The 18508-nt window shown below is 38.7% G+C and overlaps 1 protein-coding gene across 7 annotated transcripts in view; it reads left to right on the forward strand.

Moving 5' to 3' along the window:
• Nucleotides 1-18508, forward strand: part of TTC8 (tetratricopeptide repeat domain 8) — a 59862-nt gene that overhangs the window by 26709 nt on the left and 14645 nt on the right. For 4 of the 7 annotated variants that reach the window (XM_042990315.1, XM_042990316.1, XM_007094979.3 and 1 more), the window contains 3 exons: nucleotides 3105-3190; nucleotides 7437-7524; nucleotides 9890-10000. In XM_042990315.1, coding sequence (XP_042846249.1) covers nucleotides 3105-3190; nucleotides 7437-7524; nucleotides 9890-10000 — 285 coding nt within the window. Of the gene's footprint in view, nucleotides 1-1721; nucleotides 2778-2890; nucleotides 3191-3273; nucleotides 3344-7436; nucleotides 7525-9889; nucleotides 10001-18508 lie in introns of those variants that run through there. The other 3 variants (XM_042990317.1, XM_042990318.1, XM_042990320.1) reach the window with 3 other exon arrangements.

The following is an 18508-nucleotide window of genomic DNA, read 5'->3' on the forward strand; positions in this document are numbered from 1 at the left end:
GATGTCATTTTAGATTCTTATCAAAATGTTATTTTCTGAAAGGAAGAAGGATTTAGGTAATGAGCAGAAAGCATGCATTTTCATGCCTTTTTTCCACAAACTCTGTTTTATGACATTATCTGGAAAAAGAAAAGAGGAATTTTTTTTTTTAACATTCTTAAGAAATCAGAGGTGCTTTTATACTGGTTACTTTGGGTGGCCTCCAGATTTCTTTTTAAATAAACCATTTCACACAAACACGAACATACAATAGACAAATGAGGATAATGTGAAGTGGTACTTAAGAAAGAATGAAATTGATCTTCCCATGGAAAACTATATTTGTGTCTTTCCATTCTTAATGCTTTTTCCATTTGTGGGGGCAGTGTTGACAAAACTTAAGTGCCATGTGGGTGGTTGATCCTGTGTTTATCTGCAGACAAATATGGAGGATACTGGAGGTAAATATAGAGAATGTTATGAAGTAATAGCTAAATGATAAGAAGAAGTAAAGCTGACTTATAGAAAACCGTATTTCTGCCTCTGAGTTCTTAATAACTCCCTTCCCTCCTCGCTTGTGCCTTTTGGGGTGATATTGGCAGTATTGGCAAAATTAAAGTGGCATGTGGGTTGATTCTGGAATCTTTATTTCCGTATGCTCTTTAATTTCATCATCCTGAAGTTGTTGCAACAATAACAATAGCTAAAGGATGACTGGTTTTAAAAATATTAATGGTTGGAGCACTGTCACTTAGAAATAAACTGGACGGGACGCCTTGGGGGGCTTAGTTAAGTGTCCAACTCTGGATTTTGTCTCAGGTCGTGATCTCACGGTTGTGGGATCAAGCCCTGCCTCTGTGCTGACAGTGCAGAGCCTGCTTGGGATCCTCCCTCTCTCCCTTTACCCTACTCTCTCTCTCTCTCTCTCAAAGTAAATAAACATTAAAAAAAAAAAAAAAAAGAAATACACTGTGATGCTCGGTTGGATGTATTCACAAACATTATGTAGCCTAGATCTGCCAAGGTCCCCTCTCCTGTGGACTTTTATAAACTTATGGCTTTTATATGACATTCTAGGCCTTTATGAATATCTGGATATTAGATTGATTTTTCAAAGATTCTTAAATGTTACATAGTCATTTATTTTGAAAAATTGAGAAAGACTTTAAAGAAAAAGATCTGTCATCACTTTAACATTTTAAAATGTTAGTTTCTTTTAATTGTAAATCTTACTACTATGAGTTTTGTTTGGCTCTTAAGTTATTTTCAGTATAAGTCAGAAATAAGGAATAGAATTAATTCAATCAACACATCATCCTTGAGTGCCTCTTAACAGCATAGCAACATATCAGAACCACAGAGATGTGTAAGAAGGGGTGCCTGTTCTCAGGGAACTTAAAGCCCATTTGAAATAGTCATAAATAGTTTTGTCTAGTGCAGCCTCAGTGTTCATTTGAGGAATGATCATTAAAATGTATTTTTTTACATTTTTATTCCATATCAATAAGTCATATTAATTTCCTTAATCGGTTGAGAACAAACACAGAGGTCTTACATAGGAAGACTTGTTTTAGGACCATAAACAAAATCAGCAGCCTGTAACAAGCACTAAATCTAACCTTGGGAAATTAGAATATGTAGCAAATTGAGAAAGACATATTTTTCTGAAAAAATAGAAGGTCTTTTATAGTAAACATGAGAGTGTATATGATCTATCTGCTGGAAAAGTTCTTTATAAAGATTAAGTTAAAATTAACATGTTCAGGTATTTACAATGCAGTCCCGAATGGAGCTGATTGAAAATATGTTTTTCAAGTATCTTGGGAGATAACCTAACTGAAGTTATAATTTTCCCCCAGTTTTTGCTTCCACTTTTATTTCTGGCTTGGAGGAAAAAAGAAAAATAAGCATACGAGAGTAGCATGTGGCTTGTTTTGAATTCACATAGCTTTCAAATAGAGGTGTTGATTTTCAGGTGCATTAGAACCTCAGCATGGTGACACTGTTCTTTTATAAAGAGTATGCATCTTTAGAAGTCTCCCCTGGAGTAAGGGAAGATGAGGAAACACAAGGAAAAGTTATTAATTCTGTGGTGGGACATCAAAGGAACTCATCTGGCTTGCATTTCAGCAATGAGTTCACATTAAGACATGGACAGTAATATGGGATATATTCTGAGATCACAGAACTGAAAATCTGAGAGATACTTTAACTGTTGGATATAATGATTATACTAACACTGGCTAAAGAGTAAGAGTTTTCCAATCTTGAGAGAAAGACTTGTATCATAAAACGTGAGAATTCTCTTTTAACTAATAACTTGAGTTTTTATTCACTAGATCTTTACATGAGCTTCAAATTTGTGGAAAGATTGATTTGCTTTCCTTTTTGTCCAAATGGTTTCTACTTCTGTATAAAATCTGAATTCCTATTTAGTCATCTATAAACACTGGAAGGAACAAACTAGAAGATGTTGGAGAGAAAGGGATAAACCCATGTAAAATATGCAAGCAACTCAGATCTTTTTCAGTCTGCAGCAAAGGCAGGTCTGACCCTCAGCATCACTGGACGTGAGGCGGGGTCAGGATGATGGAACAATGGTGGTTGAAGACAGCAGATACCCAAGTGCCCTTGTCCTTTGACTCTTCTTCACGATCCTGTTTTCCAGGCCTTCTTCTGTCTGCTTACTTGACCTTTTTCTATTTCTCTACATCTGTCTGTAAAGTGGGGCCTGAAGTTGGACCTGGCTGACACACCAGAGACTTGACCACCACTGACTTTACAGGGATCATTGGATGGTAGATAAAGGGTGGGGGAGGGTACAACTTGGGGGATTTTTAAATATCCATTTTAAGCCTTGTATATTAGCATTGTATTCTAACATATTGTCCATCTGCTTTTCTTTGATCAGTTTTTACTATTCATCTGCTGTCAGCCCTCTGGTCTGGAACTGATTATTTAGGGAAAATTGGTGGAGCCATCTGGAAACATGAACAACTTGAGTTTCTGTCTGATTTCTAATGCATGTTTTGATTGATGCTAATTACACGGTTCATTTCATTATTTATTGTTTCTGTTTATTGTTAGAAAAGAAAATCCTAATCTAAAATGAGTTGTTTTCAAAGGCTTTGGACTTGGCTGCCCTCTCCACAGAGTACTCTCAGTACAAGGACTGGTGGTGGAAAGTGCAGATTGGAAAGTGTTACTACAGGTAAAATTTTGATGATTTGTGAAGGCCTTAGATGTAGTGACATATTTTAGAGTTTCAACTCTGATCATTATTTTTCTGGGTAGATTTCCTCAGGAAGAAGTAAGAACTGGGCCTTTGACTTACCTGAGAAAGCACTTCCTGAACAATCACATGGTAACACCAAGAACTGTTACCTTTAGAATAATAAAATTGTAGGGGCACCTGGGTGGCTCAGTCGGTTGAGCCTCCGACTTCGGCTCAGGTCATGATCTCACGGCTCGTGGGTTCAAGCCCTGTTTTGGGCTCTATGTTGACAGCTCAGAGCCTGGAACCTGCTTCGGATTCTGTGTCTCCCTCTCTCTCTGCCCTTCCCCTGCTTGCATTGGGTCTCTGTCTCTCTCAAAAATAAACAAACATTAAAAAAAAATTTAGAATAGTAAAATTGTAGTGCCGGGCCAGGGAAACTGTGAGACCATCAGATACAACAGCACTTTTTAAATGAGGAGGCTGAGGCCAGAGAGAGCCTGTGATTTGCATCAGGAACTAGTTAGTACGAGACCAGTCAGTAACGGAGCAGTTAGAGCTGAGGCTGTTGATTCCCATTCTTCTCCTCTTGCTCTCAAGTCTTTTTATTTCCCCCAATGCCTCACATCTGTAGTGTGCTTTACAGTTGGGAGATAGTTTGTCCATTTGTTACTTTACCTTAAACCTCCCAGCACCTGGAGGTAGTTGCAATTATTAGCCCTTTGTCCAGATGGGAAAAATTGAGCCTCAGAAAAAGTGACTTGTCCAGATTCACACAGCTAGTAAGTGGCAGGACAAGAATTAGAGCTCAGTTTTCTGAGGCCAGTTCTCTTACTATTTGCACAATTCCATGGTGTTTCTCTAGGATCTGAATAATCTTCCATTAATTCACTTAATGTTTAAACATGTTTTTAAGCAAATTAACTGCGAGGTCAGAAAAGTTGTAACTAGTTTTATGAATACTGTACAGCAACTAGTAAATGATCTAAAACTTGTTGCCTAGAATTGAAGTGCATTTGAAGCATTTGAAAAATAGAGACGAACGGGCAATTGTATTTTATAAAGATAAATATGCCTTTCATTATTCAAAACCAGGTAGACCGGTTACTCTGAGCATCCTTCAGATTACCTTATCAGTCCAACACTGTGAGGAAAAGGAAATATATAAATGGAATAAAAAGAATGCTTATTCTTTTTTGGTTGAAATTAAGACTACTTTCCGCTTAGGTATTTTTACATAGAACTTATGTGTTTTCTCTGCTGTTAGATTGAGGAAGTATTTTCTACTAAAAGGTAATTTTGTAGCATTATACCATTAAATTTTTATGAGTATAATTTCTGAAGGCAAGCTTGAAATCCTGAGCTTCTAAACAAAAGCTTAAGAAATCTTTAATAATTAAAGACAAGCACAATTTGGACTCCTTCTGCCGTCCGTGTAAGATGGCATTTAAATGAGTGCACCTTGCCGTATTAGTCAGAGTTCTTCTCTGTCCCTTAATAACCTCTCATCTTTGTTGTGCTCAGCACTCCTGTATTCACTCACTCACTAAGCTATGTAACGAGCTGCTACTCTGCCAGGTACAAGGGTTACCAATATTTATTAGACAGTCTTTCCTTTAAATGGTTTACAGTCGGGGCACCTGGGTGCCTCAGTCAGTTGAGCATCTGACTTTGGCTCAGGGCATGATCTTGCATTCCGTGGGTTCGAACCCTGCATTGGGCTCTGTGCTGACAGCTCGGAGCCTGGAGCCTGCTTTGGATTCTGTGTCTCTTTCTCTCTCTCTGCCCCTCCCCCACACACACTCGCTCTCTCAAACATAAACAGAATAAATGATTTAAAAAAAATCATAGGGGATTAGGGGAGGGAGGGCAGAGAGGGGAGGGAAGAGAGGACAGTAAACAATTATAAGCCTAGCTCCCACCATGATAGAAGCAAGCCCAGAAAAAGAGCTCCCAAGTTGGACTGGAGAGGTCAAGGGTGGATTACCAGAGGATGTAGCCCCAAATTTTGCTCTGATCAGTAAATTCTGCCAATTCTTGGTCTACAGGTAGCTCTCACAGCTGTTCCCTTACTACCCATTCTCATACCAGTGCCTGAATTCTGGCTTTTCGCTTTGTTTGAATTGTTCCATTGGCTTCTAATCTGGATTCTCTGCCCCCATTTTCTTGCTCCATCAGCCCTTCTTAGAAACGACCGTCAGAACAGTGTTGTGAAAAAAACAGCTCTGGTTGGATTCTTTGGTTAATCTCCCCTACCTGGAGGATGAAATCTGGATTTTAAATGGGGCACGCCTGATCTTGTCCAGTCCACACGCTTGCCCATCTCTCTCTCTTCCCCCATTACTTACTGTGTCCTTCCTTCCGGTTGCACCCTACCTACCTCCCTAGACAACCCAGCGTTCCCCTGCAGAGCTGTGCACTGTGCTCTCTGTGTGCCTGTGCTGACAGTTTGTTTCCAGCAGAGATGTTACCCAACCCCCATCCCACCCTCTCTAGCCTTCAAAGGCTTGCCTGTCTCTTCCTCCCTGAAACTATCTTGGTTCACTCCTCCTCTGTGCTCTCAAAACACTTTTTTTTCTCTTATGGGCCATAATATGATTCCTTTTATTTGTGAATGTTTTGTTTCATGCTTATTTGTGCCTTTAGGACATTGTTGCGATCTTCTCTTTTGTGTTATGAAATGTGCATGCAGTTGGTGCTTGACAGTATTTATTGAATTAAATTGGAGAGAAAAGCTAAGCAGTTGGTGGGGTTATCTCTGGACTTTGACTCTCTGATATTGGCCGGTGTTCCTGAACCTGACTGATATTTTCGTTATTCCTAGACTTTCTTTATACATGGCCCAGTTAATTTCCTTTGCACAAGAACCCATGTGGTTATTCCTTTTTGATAGTACTAGAAGTTCTCTCTTGAGGGTGTGGTAATAAAAAAATATGTATGATCCATCCTTCCTTTCTTTGGTTTCCAGGGGAGTTAAATGGCTCTGATTGCTTTTTTGTTTTTTAACTTGTTTATCTTTCCATCAGCATTGTTTGAAAAAAATCCATTTTCTCATTCTTGTTTTGCATGTGTTTTATAGGATTACATTGTAATCCCTTTTAAATCATTTTTGGGAAGAGACATCATATTAGATAAAAATATCCAGACTCTCGTGGATAATTAAGTGTTCACAGAATTCAGTGGCTGAACTTTAGCCATATGCTTGAGACTTGAATGTTCAGTCGAAGCTGTGTAGAGAGCTATGCCGTTTTTCAGAACTTTAGAGTTCTTTGGTAACATCTTATGAATACTCTTGTAAAAGTTATATGGGGGCTTCTGCCGTTTAACACATTCTCTCTAATTTTAGGGCAGTGTTTGCGGGGGGACGTTGCTTTTAACCCCATTAATCTTATGTCTTCCAACAGCTGTTAGGATACAGCTGTTTCATTCACTATGAACGGAAGTAGACTGAGGGAACATACTGTGTATTGTTCCAACTTTCACAAAGTAAAAGCATCGTAAGGTGCCCAAGTAGCTCTTGGCTGGCGAGCAATGAGTAGTTATGAGAAAGCCCGACAGATCTAGGACAGGCTCAAGTATGCTTCCACGATTGAGTTAGTGGTAATAGAACGTTCCCTGGGCTGATATCAGGACGGCTTCAGTGAGACAAGGAACAGATCTCAGATTTGTAGACTAGGACAATCTGTATTGGATACGAAGACAAAAAAGGAGAAGAATATGCTTCTAGAATCACAACATGGTATACCTGTTTCCCTCAAGTAGCAATTACTACTTACATCAAAACTGTTTAAGAATGGCTTTAAAAATGTGCCTTTGTCCCAGAGCAGGTAATATTTTCATAGAAATGCCATCAAGTTCTTCTAATAAAATGGAGACCTTAAGCACTTATTCAGGTCACTTGCCATATGTCCAGCTGATCATAAGCTCTTTGGGTGGTAAACTGGTATGACCTGGCTCACTGGCAGCTGTTAGCCCTGCTGTCCAGACAGACTTTCTACACACCGTTTGAGGGTTGCTTGAGGGTTGCACGGACCGTGAACATGGGAAATAGGCCACTTTTTGCTAAACTGTATAAACATAATGCTAATATTAATTTATATGTGTGTTTGACATTACCTTCTTTAGTACACACTTAGTCTTCGAGATAGAAATGTAACTTGTCTCTATTCATATCCTCAGTGTGTGAATAAGTGCTAGAGTATTTTTAAGTTGAATGTCTAATTTTTTAAATGACTGTTCTTAGGTTAGGAATGTATCGTGAAGCAGAAAAACAGTTTAAATCAGCCCTGAAGCAGCAGGAAATGGTAGATACATTTCTCTACTTGGCAAAAGTAAGTATTCTTAAACCGGAGTGAAATCTGTCTTCTCAAAATAAAGGTTCAAATTCTGGCCAGTATACACGGAGAGTTGCCAGTTTCTTCAGGAATATTTGGCAAGTTAATGTGCTCAGACATATTTTTCTTTATAGCAAGTGGAAAAGTGAGAACATATGGAGGCTAACGGTCTCAGGAGAAATTGATTGCCATGAAAAATAAGAAAATCCCTTTGAAAGATTGCCCATCAGAGTAGAAGAAGCTGCCGTAGGCTTGTTACCACCCTCCTGGGTAACAGGCCCCAGAGAGGCCATAGTTCCTACAACCTGCCAGACTCCCACCTCAGCACACGGTAGAGAACGGGGACTGTTTTTACGTAGGTCCTTCATTTCCTGGCTTGGCCATAACAACAAAGATTTCCCCTTTATTGAACACCTATTCAGTACAAGGTATTATATCAGGTCTGTTCCACACACAGTTTAATGTAAGACTCATAGCAACCCTGCAAGGTAGGTTTCACATTTCCATTGTACTTTTATGGCCACAGAGACTTAAAGAAGCTCCAGTAGGGTTTTCAGGGTCACTTGGCTGTTTAGAGCCAGCACTGAAACGCAGGTCTTCCTACTCACTGTCCCCTGCTGCCCCCCACAGCCACAAAAGAGGTGAAGGGCCACTTAGAATTTTCAGTCCTGGGAGAAAAGTTACATCTTGGCCCCTCACCAGGGCTTCTAGAAACATTTGATGAAGTGGCAGTTAGGACATCATCTTACTGTATCTTGAAGAATTTTTTTAAAATTAAAAAGTGCCGGGGCTCCTGGGTGGCTCAGTTGGTGAAGCGTCTGCCTTCGGCTCAGGTCATGTTCTATCTCATAGTTTGTGGGTTCGAGCCCTGCATCTGACTCTCTCTGTCAGTGCGGAGCCTGCCTCAGATCCTCTGTCCTCCCCTCTCTCTGCCCCTCCCCTGCTCTCTCAAAACAAAACAAAACAAAACAAAAACAAAAAACACTTTAAAATGAAAAAGTGTGGTAAAGGAGGTTGAAAAGAAGAGATATAAAAGGAAGAACTACTTCCTAAATACGGTTTTAAGAATTTGTATACTAAAAGGACACAATGAAAGTTACATCATATAATCTTATGGTGCCAAATAATCTCGATATATTTACTGTAGTTTTCAGAGATGTTTGAAACTAAGTCCACCTTCGGTACATTACATATTAAAATTCTTAAGGAAGCTTCTAAGCATCACAGTAGACTTTTAAACTTTTCTGACACCTTGAAATGAAAACTTAGGTCACGCTATTTGTCATTTTCTTAACTGATAATCACTTGCCCGGTGGTTAAAAAAATATGCTTTTTAACTATTGTTAAGTACATGGTTTGACATATTTTTCCATAAATTGATTTGCTTAAATCTATTGTTGCCTTCATGACTGTATAAAAGTAAAATTTTCTTATTTTCTTTAATATATAAAAGAGTAATTGCTAGGTAATAAACATCAATCTGATTTAGGAACAGTATTATTTCTGCAAATATTAGGTTGTTAATTTAAAAAATTATCAAACATTTTGTATTACTTAGTATATTAAATTATTTATTTTATTTAAAAAAGCAGTTCAGTAGTGTATGAAGTAAATATTGAAAATTTTTCATCCATACCTCTCCTTTTAATCTCATACGTAAGCATTAGACGCTATACACAGTTTTCCCATGAAGACCTTCTTCAAAACACAATTTGGAAAGAAACAGAGGATCCAAGATCATGAAGAAAAAATGTCATAATCTTATTTTTCCATCCCTAAAACTATAATTCTCTACTTTAGAAATTTCTATGAAGTGTGTGGTTTATCCACGCTACTGTTCTAATTGCTAATTAAGTGGAAGCCATTGAGTGATGACTTTCTCGACTCCCTGACGCCATTCTTCACAAGTCTGTTCGTCCTCTATTTCTGGAGGCCCCTTTTGAAAACCAGCTTCTCCACAGAGTCTCTGCTGCTGCTCTCTTGCAGACCTTATTGTTCCTTGGGTCCTTCCTCTTTCTTCGTCTTCAACTTCGGTCTCGAATTTGGTTCCTTAGTGCCCGCTTATAGACATACTTGTATCTGTCGTATCCTAAACAGATTTTCCCTTGTTCCTTTCTTGCTGAGTTACTGCTCAGTCTCTGTGGCAATACAAGTCCACAATGAGCATTTGTTGAAGGGATAAATGAATAAATGCTTCAGATACGACACGTGAAGGTAAAACTGTAACATCACTATTGGAAATTAACTTCTTACTGTAACATCTAGGAGATCATGTGTCACTAAGCAGTAATTATAAACTTGTCGTAACAAATACTGTTATTTTAAGTGCGAGTACTTTTATTGAAATGTATCTTGGTTTTAGGTTTACGTCTCATTGGATCAGCCAGTGACGGCTTTAAATCTTTTCAAACAAGGCTTAGATAAGTTTCCAGGAGAAGTAACCCTACTTTGTGGAATTGCCAGGATCTATGAGGTAAGGCTTATTCAAAAAGTTGGTGTATGGGGCGCCTGGGTGGCTCAGTCGGTTAAACGTCCGACTTCAGCTCAGGTCACGATCTCGCGGTCCGTGAGTTCGAGCCCCGCATCAGGCTCTGGGCTGATGGCTCAGAGCCTGGAGCCTGCTTTGGATTCTGTGTCTCCCTCTCTCTCTGCCCCTCCCCCATTCATGCTCTGTCTCTCTCTGTCTCAAAAATAAATAAACGTTAAAAAAAAATTAAAAACAAAAACAAAAAGTTGGTGTAAAATTGAAGTTAAACGCTACTTAAGAAGCTCATAGGCCCTTGGGGTCCTAGGAAGGAGAACAGTTTATAAAATTATGATCACTGGCCTGTGGTTTACTAACAGAGTCAGAGAGTTTTGGTGTATGTGTTTAGTCAACTAAGTTTTTCTTATGAAGTATTTAAAACATACAAAAGACTATAAAGTGTGGTAGGAAGTAGGGGTTTAAATGAGTTTCCCCCTATAGATAGCTTTTTGTACAGCACATCTTTTGATCCTTCTCCAAAGTCTGTAATGTCAAATTATCAACTTTTTTTCTATACATGGTAGGTATGTTTCGGGGGCTGTCTATTCTATTCTATTCTATTCTATTCTATTCTATTCTATTCTATTCTATTCTATTCTATTCTTTCTATTCTATTCTATTGGTCTGTTTGTCTATCCTTGTACCAATATTATACCACCTATGTATTGAAGCCTCAAATACCATTTGGCACAGCTCTGTGTTCATCTTTATCAGGAATGTTTTGTCCATTTTGGACTTTTGCTTATTCTTACAAATTTTGGAATCATGTTGTCAGATTCCATGGAAAGCCCCACTGAGATACCTTCCTGTTGCCTAATTACTGTAGCTTTACAATAATTCCTCTACCAAGGTGGACAAATTCTACCACCTGTTCTTCTTCACAGATGGTTATTTTTGATCCTTTGTTTTTCCATGTTGATTTTAGGATTGACTTATCGAGAACCACCAATAATCAAAATAACTCCTGCAGGCATACTGATTGGAATTTCACTGAATATATGAATGATGGGGTGGGTGGGCTGCCTTTCTTCCCACTCTCCATCATGGTATAACTCTCCATTTATTTAGATCTTGTTTTGTGCTTCAGTGAATATTTTGTAATTCTCTCCAGGAAGATGTTATTTTGGTGGTTCCCAAAACCACCCTGAGGTTCAGTGCTTTATTAGAAGGACTCAGGATTCAGCATTCAGTGGCACTCACAGCTAAGACTTATTATACCAAAAGGCTATGAAGCAAACTCAGTAAAAGGAAAAGGCACACAGGTCAAAGTTCAGAGGAAATCAGGCACACAAGTTACTAGGAGTCTTCCACCAGTGGAGTCACACAGGACACATTTAATTCTTCTAGTAACAAGTTGTGACAACATGTATGAAGCATTGTCTATCAGAGACTCGATACTCAATGTTATTACTGGGGGTTGGTCATATGGGTACCTTCTGCCCACCATGTACCAAAATCCCAGACTCCAAGAAATAAAGCAGGTATTCACACACCAGATCAGATTTATGCACCACATTGTTTACACAGATAGTTTAGGTGTGTGAGCCCCTCTTATCATTTGAGGGAAGTTTTATATCAATATAAGAAACCCTCCAAGTTCTCAGGTGCCAGCCAAGGGCCAACCGTATAAGCAGGCCTTTTTTTTTTTTTTTTAATTGTTTAATTTACATCTAAGTTAGTTAGCATATGGTGCAACAATGATTTCAGGAGTAGATTCCTTAATGCCCCTTACCCATTTAGACCATCTCCCCTCCCACAACCCCTCCAGCAACCCTCTGTTTATTCTCTATATTTAAGAGTCTTTTATGTTTTGTCCCCCTCCCTGTTTTTATATTATTTTTGCTTCCCTTCCCTTGTGTTCATCTGTTTGGTATCTGAAAGTCCTCATATGAGTGAAGTCATATGATAGTTGTCTTTCTCTGACTAATTTTGCTTAGCATAATACCCTCTAGTTTCATCCACATAGTTGCAAATGGCAAGATTTCGTTCTTTTTGATTGCTGAGTAATACTCCATTGTGTTTGTGTGTGTGTGTGTGTGTGTGTGTGTGTGTGTGTGTGTGTGTATACACACCACATTTGGGCTCTTTCCATACTTTGACTGTTGTCGATAGTGCTACTGTAAACATTGGGGTGCATGTGCTCCTTTGAAACAGCATACCTGTATCCCTTGGGTAAATACCTAGTTGTGCAGTTGCTGGGTCATAAGGAAGTTCCATTTTTAATTTTTTGAAGAACCTCCATACTGTTTTCCAGAGTGGCTGCACCAGTTTACATTCCCACCAGCAGTGCAAAAAGTTCCTCTTTCTCTGCATCCTCGCTAACATCTGTTGTTGCCTGAGTTGTTAATGTTAGCCATTCTGACAGGTGTAAGGTGGTATCTCATTGTGGTTTTGATTTGCATTTCCCTGATGATGAGTGATGCAGAGGATTTTTTCCATGTGCCTGTTTGCCATCTGGATATCTTCTTTGGAGAAGTGTGTGTTCATGTCTTTTGCCCATTTCTTCACTGGATTATTTGTTTTTTTGGGTGTTGAGTTTGATTAAGTTCTTTACAACAAGCAGGCCTTTCTAAGAATAGCAGTTTCAGACCTATTATGCTCTTTCCTGCATAGATCTATTCCTAAATATAACTGTGGATGGAATCCTTTTCTTTCTTTCTTTCTTTCTTTCTTTTTTTGTTATTTTCTATTTGACTATTTCTGGTGAGTAGGAATACATTAATTTTTTAAAGTTGATTTGACACTAGAAAACAGGCCTAATACCTTTTTAAAATTTTAATAGCTTACCCATAGATTCTCTTAGATTTTCTAAATAAATAAAATAGTCATCATCTGCAAACACAGTTTCATCTCTTCACATCAATTATTTTGCCACTTAAAATTTTTTTTACTGTTTAGTACTTCCAGTACAATACTGACAAGAAGCATCTCTGTTCTCTCTTAAATTACTTGAAATGCTGGGACAATATTTTAAAATTATTTTGTTAGGAAAAGAGTGGGAGGTATTAATAGTTGCTGTATCTGAGTAGTAGTATGTGAATGATTTTTATTGTCTTTTTCATACTTTTTGTATTTTCCAGATGTTCTGTCATGAACATGCATTACTTTTAAAATTAAAAACAAATATCCTGGGGCATCTGGGTGGCCTAGTCGGTTAAGTGTCTGACTCTTGATTTCGGCTTAGGTCACGATCTCATGGTTCTTGAGATCAAGCCCCGCATCAGGTTCTGGGCTGATAGTGCGGAGCCTGCTTGGGATTCTCTTGGCTCTCCTTTCTCTGCCCCTCCCCCACACTCTTTCAAAATAAATAAATGAACATTTAAAAAATAAAATGAAAAACAATTTTATTAAAAAAATTTTTTTTCAACGTTTACTTTTGAGAAACAGAGCCAAGGGAGGGGCAGAGACAGAGGGAGACATAGCATCCAAAGCAGGCTCCAGGCTCTGAGCTCTCAGCACAGAGTCTGACGCTGAGCTCGAACTCACAAACTGTGCAATCGTGACCTGAAGTGAAGTTGGACACTTTAACCAACTGTCACCCAGGCACCCCACAAGTTTTATTTTTAAATTGTCTCAAAATATTGTTTCCCCTTTTGAGATGTAAATTTGATAAACACATAAGTAGGTGGCTTTGGTGATTCAATAAAAATGAAATACTGTGTTAGTATCTCTGTATCTTTACTTGTGTAACCCTAAGTTGAACATGAACAAACTTTTGACCAAGAAGCTCAAGAAATGAAAGAGAATCAATTTTTGAGAGCAGTGGTATTCACTCATAGTGGGGACTGCCTCAATACAGTCGGAGCTCTCTGACCTTTAAGATCTGCCTTCTGCATATTTCAGTCCTTCTGCCCTTCTTAGGCAGGAGGTGCTGGCAGAAACAGCTAGACATACTATGGAATCTTTGACGCGTGTTTGCTGGTTGAAAGAATTCCTTCCGAGCCTCTGTTATAGTCACTGTTGCTATGGCTGGGACAGAGAATAGACCCTTTAATTAGCTCCCTTCATCCTTTCCAGCTCTGGGTCCAGCCAGGAGTTGGAGGGCCATATCCTTTCCTAAGTGTACAGGAAAAAGTTTGGGGAGGAAAGTGGAATTGGAGTTGGCACTCGAAGTGGAGAAGAAAGCATCCAAATCGTGGGGACGATCTGTCATCCGCAGGAAGCATGATCAGAGACTATGCGCAAACTTAAAATAGTCAGATGCAGTATTTCCCCTGGAGTCTAACAGTTAATTTCCCTGGTGCCAAAGTTTACCATATAAAGACAGATTTCCATTGTATTCTTTTTCTCTTTATGTGACTGTAGATTCAGAGTTAATAAGTAAAGTTTGTTCCTTAGCACTGCAGTCTACATTACATACACCTTAGGGATTTTTGTATGTACATCAGGCTTTTCTCTGGAGGGATCCTCTTCTATCATGTTCTTTTTATCTCTTTCATTTTGATCCTGTGTCTTTCCAGTGTTTCCTATTTTAAAATGAACATGTTTATTGTTCATTGCTTATTTTGAGCAGAAAACTTGTTTAAAATAATGTATTCTTGCTAAATTTATTTGGCTGTGGTTTTAATTATTCTCAAGGAATTCTGTTTATCCACTTAACAGGCAGGTCTCTAATTTGAACTGTTCTTTGTTAAAGATGTTTGAAATTAGAAATGTTACTCTAGCAAATATTATTCTAGTGGTTTTTGAGGTTCACTGTGTTGAAAAACTGACTTTAGGAGAGGTTGAGCAGTACGGCCCACCTTCTGCCTCCTGAATCAGATGCCCTGAAAGGCGGGACTCAGGCATTTGTATGTTTGAGCTCACTGATGTAGAAACGGAGTTTGAGAATCACTGCAACATTCACCTCCTTAAGTTATTAGCGACTTTATTTTAAATAACTAAAATCGAATTATAGTTCGTATTTTATAAATTAGTTCCAAAACAACCCCGATAAACATCACTTAAATGATACCATGGCTATTCATAGACTTGAAGTGACATTTACATATTTGAAAATATTTTTTTAAATCTACATTAATAAGGGGCACCTGGGTGGCTCAGTCAGTTAAGCATCTGACTTCGGCTCAGGTCATATGTTACAGTTCCTGAATTCGACCCTGAGTTGGGCTCTGTGCTGACAGGTCAGAGCCTGGAGCCTGCTTAGGATTCAGTGTCTCCCTCTCTCTCTGCCCCAACCCCGCTTGCACTCTGTCTCTGTCTCTCAAAAATGAATAAATGTTAAAAAATTTAAAAAAAAATCTACATTAACAAAAGTTATCCTAGAGTTACTGTAATGTAAACAATTCTGATGCAGGAATAGATTAAAGGAGCAAAATAGAGTCTATGTATGTTCATACATATGAAAATTTATAATATTATAATGATTGCTTATTAAATCAGTTGGATTATCGGATTATTGAAAAAATAGAGCTGGATGAATAATGAATAATGATTATACTAAAAGAATCTGTTACTGCCAGATGACTCAAAGATTTAAAACCATGAAAGTTCCAGGGGCACCTGGGTGGCTCAGTCATTTGAGAGTTCAACTCTTGATTTCGGCTCAAGTTATGATCTCATGGTTTGTGAGTCTGAGCCCTGCGTCAGGCTCTGTGCTGATGGTGTGGAGCCTGCTCGGGATTATCTCTCTCTACCTCTCCCCTACTCATGCTCTCTCTCTCTCCCTCTCTCTCTCAAAATAAATAAACTTAAAAATAAATAAAATCATGAAAGTTTCAGAACAAAAAGACACAGATGAATTAGTTGTATAGACTTGGAATGGGAAGACCTTTCTAAGCATGATAGAAAACTGAAAGCCATAATAGAAAAGATTAATAAATTTGAGAACATAAAAGTTAAATTTTCTAGATAGTTAAATAAGTTTTCTATATAGTTAAATATTCTATAAAAATGAAAAGAGAAATAAAACCAACCAAACAAAAAAAAAAGTGTAAAAATACCCAACAGGGAAAATATTTGTCATACATGAGACAGACAAAAGACTACTTTTTTAAGTTTCCTCAGTCTGTATGTTGCTTAAAAATTGCTGAATTTCAGGTGGTGGCAGATTGGTGGGAGAATTAGACACATATGTGCGCACACACATACACACACAAATGTGCATGCATACAAACTTACAGGTTTGCATTTAGTCACGTAAGCCCCTATGGAAAGGAGGTATTTTCTCAGAGCAGTTGTGGGTCAAAATCATGGTGTGGCTGTTGCATAGGCCCTCATTTTCCTACTTGCCTGTATTGTGGCTGCTGATGCTCTCCATGCAAATAAAGTCACCCTAGAGATGAGACAACAGCCAATTCCTGCTACATTTTGGCCACACCACCACCTTTCATACTGGGGCTTTGTAACACCCATCTGGGAAGAACTTAAATCATCTGTACTTTTCCTCTGAAGGAAATATTTATAAATACGGGGCTTTCCTGGTTTTGAACTTAAGTCCCATCAGCAGACTGGTCAAATCTGAAAGGAGAAAGCCGAGTCAGTACCCAGGGATCCCCACAGATCCCTCAGAGCCACATCTCTGCCCTCGGCTCTCTTGTATCCAGGAGGGCAGTTTTCCACCCAAGCCCCACATAGCACAAGATAGGATAGGAAAACAGGCAGAAGACATGAATCGGCAGTTCACAGGAAAAGAAATATAAATATGTGGTGTACTAAATGCCTCACCTCAGTCATAATTAAGGAAAAAACAACTAAAACAAAAATGAGATGCCTTTTTCCCCTTAATCAGGTTGACAAAGATGGAGAAGTTCCATGGCATGTAGGGTTGTCAAGGTTGTGGAGGAACGAATCCCACACATGAACACTGATGCTGGGAGTGTACATTGTCACAATCCATTTGGAGGCAGTTCACAAGTACTGATGAAATTTCCAGTGTGTATGTTCCTTGGCCCAGAAATTTCACTTGTAGGAATTTTCCTTAAGGCTTTTCATACAAGTTCAGAAAGATATGTACAAGGATGGTTTTATAGTGTTTTGTGGTTTTTTTTGGCAAAAAAAAAAAATTGAAACAAACTAATACTTCATCAAAAAGGGGCTGGTTAAATAAATTGTGGTCTATGTCTTGGTGGAAAACTGCAAAAATGAAAAAGTAATAGGGTAGAGCCCTTTGTATTGATATGGAAAGAGTCAAGACACTGAGTGAAAACAATGAACCATGTATCAGAATGTGTAGAATGATTCTGTTTATGGGTAAAAAATGCATGTGTGTATGTGTGCACATATATGAACAGAATTTTTTTTTAATTTAATTTTTTTTTTTTAATTTGCATCCCAACTAGTTAGCATATAGTGCAACACTGATTTCAGGAGATTTCCTTAGTGCCCCTTCCCCATTTAGCCCATCCCCCCTCCCACAACCCCTCCAGTAATCCTCAGTTTGTTCTCCATATTTATGAGTCTCTTCTGTTTTGTCCCCCTCCCTGTTTTTATATTATTTTTGTTTCCCTTCTCTTATGTTCATCTGTTTAGTCTCTTAAAGTCCTCATATGAGTGAAGTCATATGATTTTTGTGTTTCTCTGATGGACTAATTTCACTTAGCATAATACCCTCCTGTTCCATCCACATAGTTGCAAACGGCAAGATTTCATTCTTTTTGATTACTGAATAATCCTCCATTGTGTGTGTGTGTGTGTGTGTGTGTGTATACACCAACCACATCTTCTTTATCCATTCATCCGTCGATGGACATTTGGGTTCTTTCCATACTTTGGCTATTGTTGATAGTGCTGCTATAAACATGGGGGTTCATGTCCCCCTTCGAAACAGTACACCTGTATCCCGTGGATAAATTCCTAGTAGTGCAATTGCTGGGTCATAGGGTAGTTCTATTTTTAGTTTTTTGAGGAACCTCCATCCTGTTTTCCAGAGTGGCTGCACCAGCTTGCATTCCCACCAACAATGCAAAAGAGATCTTCTTTCTCTGCATCCTCGCCAACATCTGTTGTTGCCTGAATTGTTAATGTTAGCCATTCTGACAGGTGTAAGGTGGCATCTCATTGTGGTTTTGATTTGTATTTCCCTGATGATGAGTGATGTTGAGCATTTTCTCATGTGTCGGTTGGCCATCTGGATGTCTTCTTTGGAGAAGTGTCTGTTCATGTCTTTTGCCCATTTCTTCACTGGATTATTTGTTTTTTGGGTGTTGAGTTTGATAAGTTCTTTATAGATTTTGGATACTAACCCTTTATCTGATATGTCCTTTGCAAATATCTTCTCCCATTCTGTAGGTTGCCTTTTAGTTTTGCTGATTGTTTCCTTCGCTGTGCAGAAGCTTTTTAGTTTGATGAGGTCCCAGTAGTTCGTTTTTGCTTTTGTTTCCCTTGCCTCTGGAGACGTGTTGAATAAGAAGTTGCTGTGGACGGGGCGCCTGGGTGGCTCAGTCGGTTAAGCGTCCGACTTCAGCTCAGGATACAATCTCGCGGTCCGTGAGTTCAAGCCCCGCGTCGGGCTCTGGG

This window comes from Panthera tigris, chromosome B3, assembly GCF_018350195.1.
Source record: "Panthera tigris isolate Pti1 chromosome B3, P.tigris_Pti1_mat1.1, whole genome shotgun sequence".
Classification (NCBI taxonomy): domain Eukaryota; kingdom Metazoa; phylum Chordata; class Mammalia; order Carnivora; family Felidae; genus Panthera; species Panthera tigris.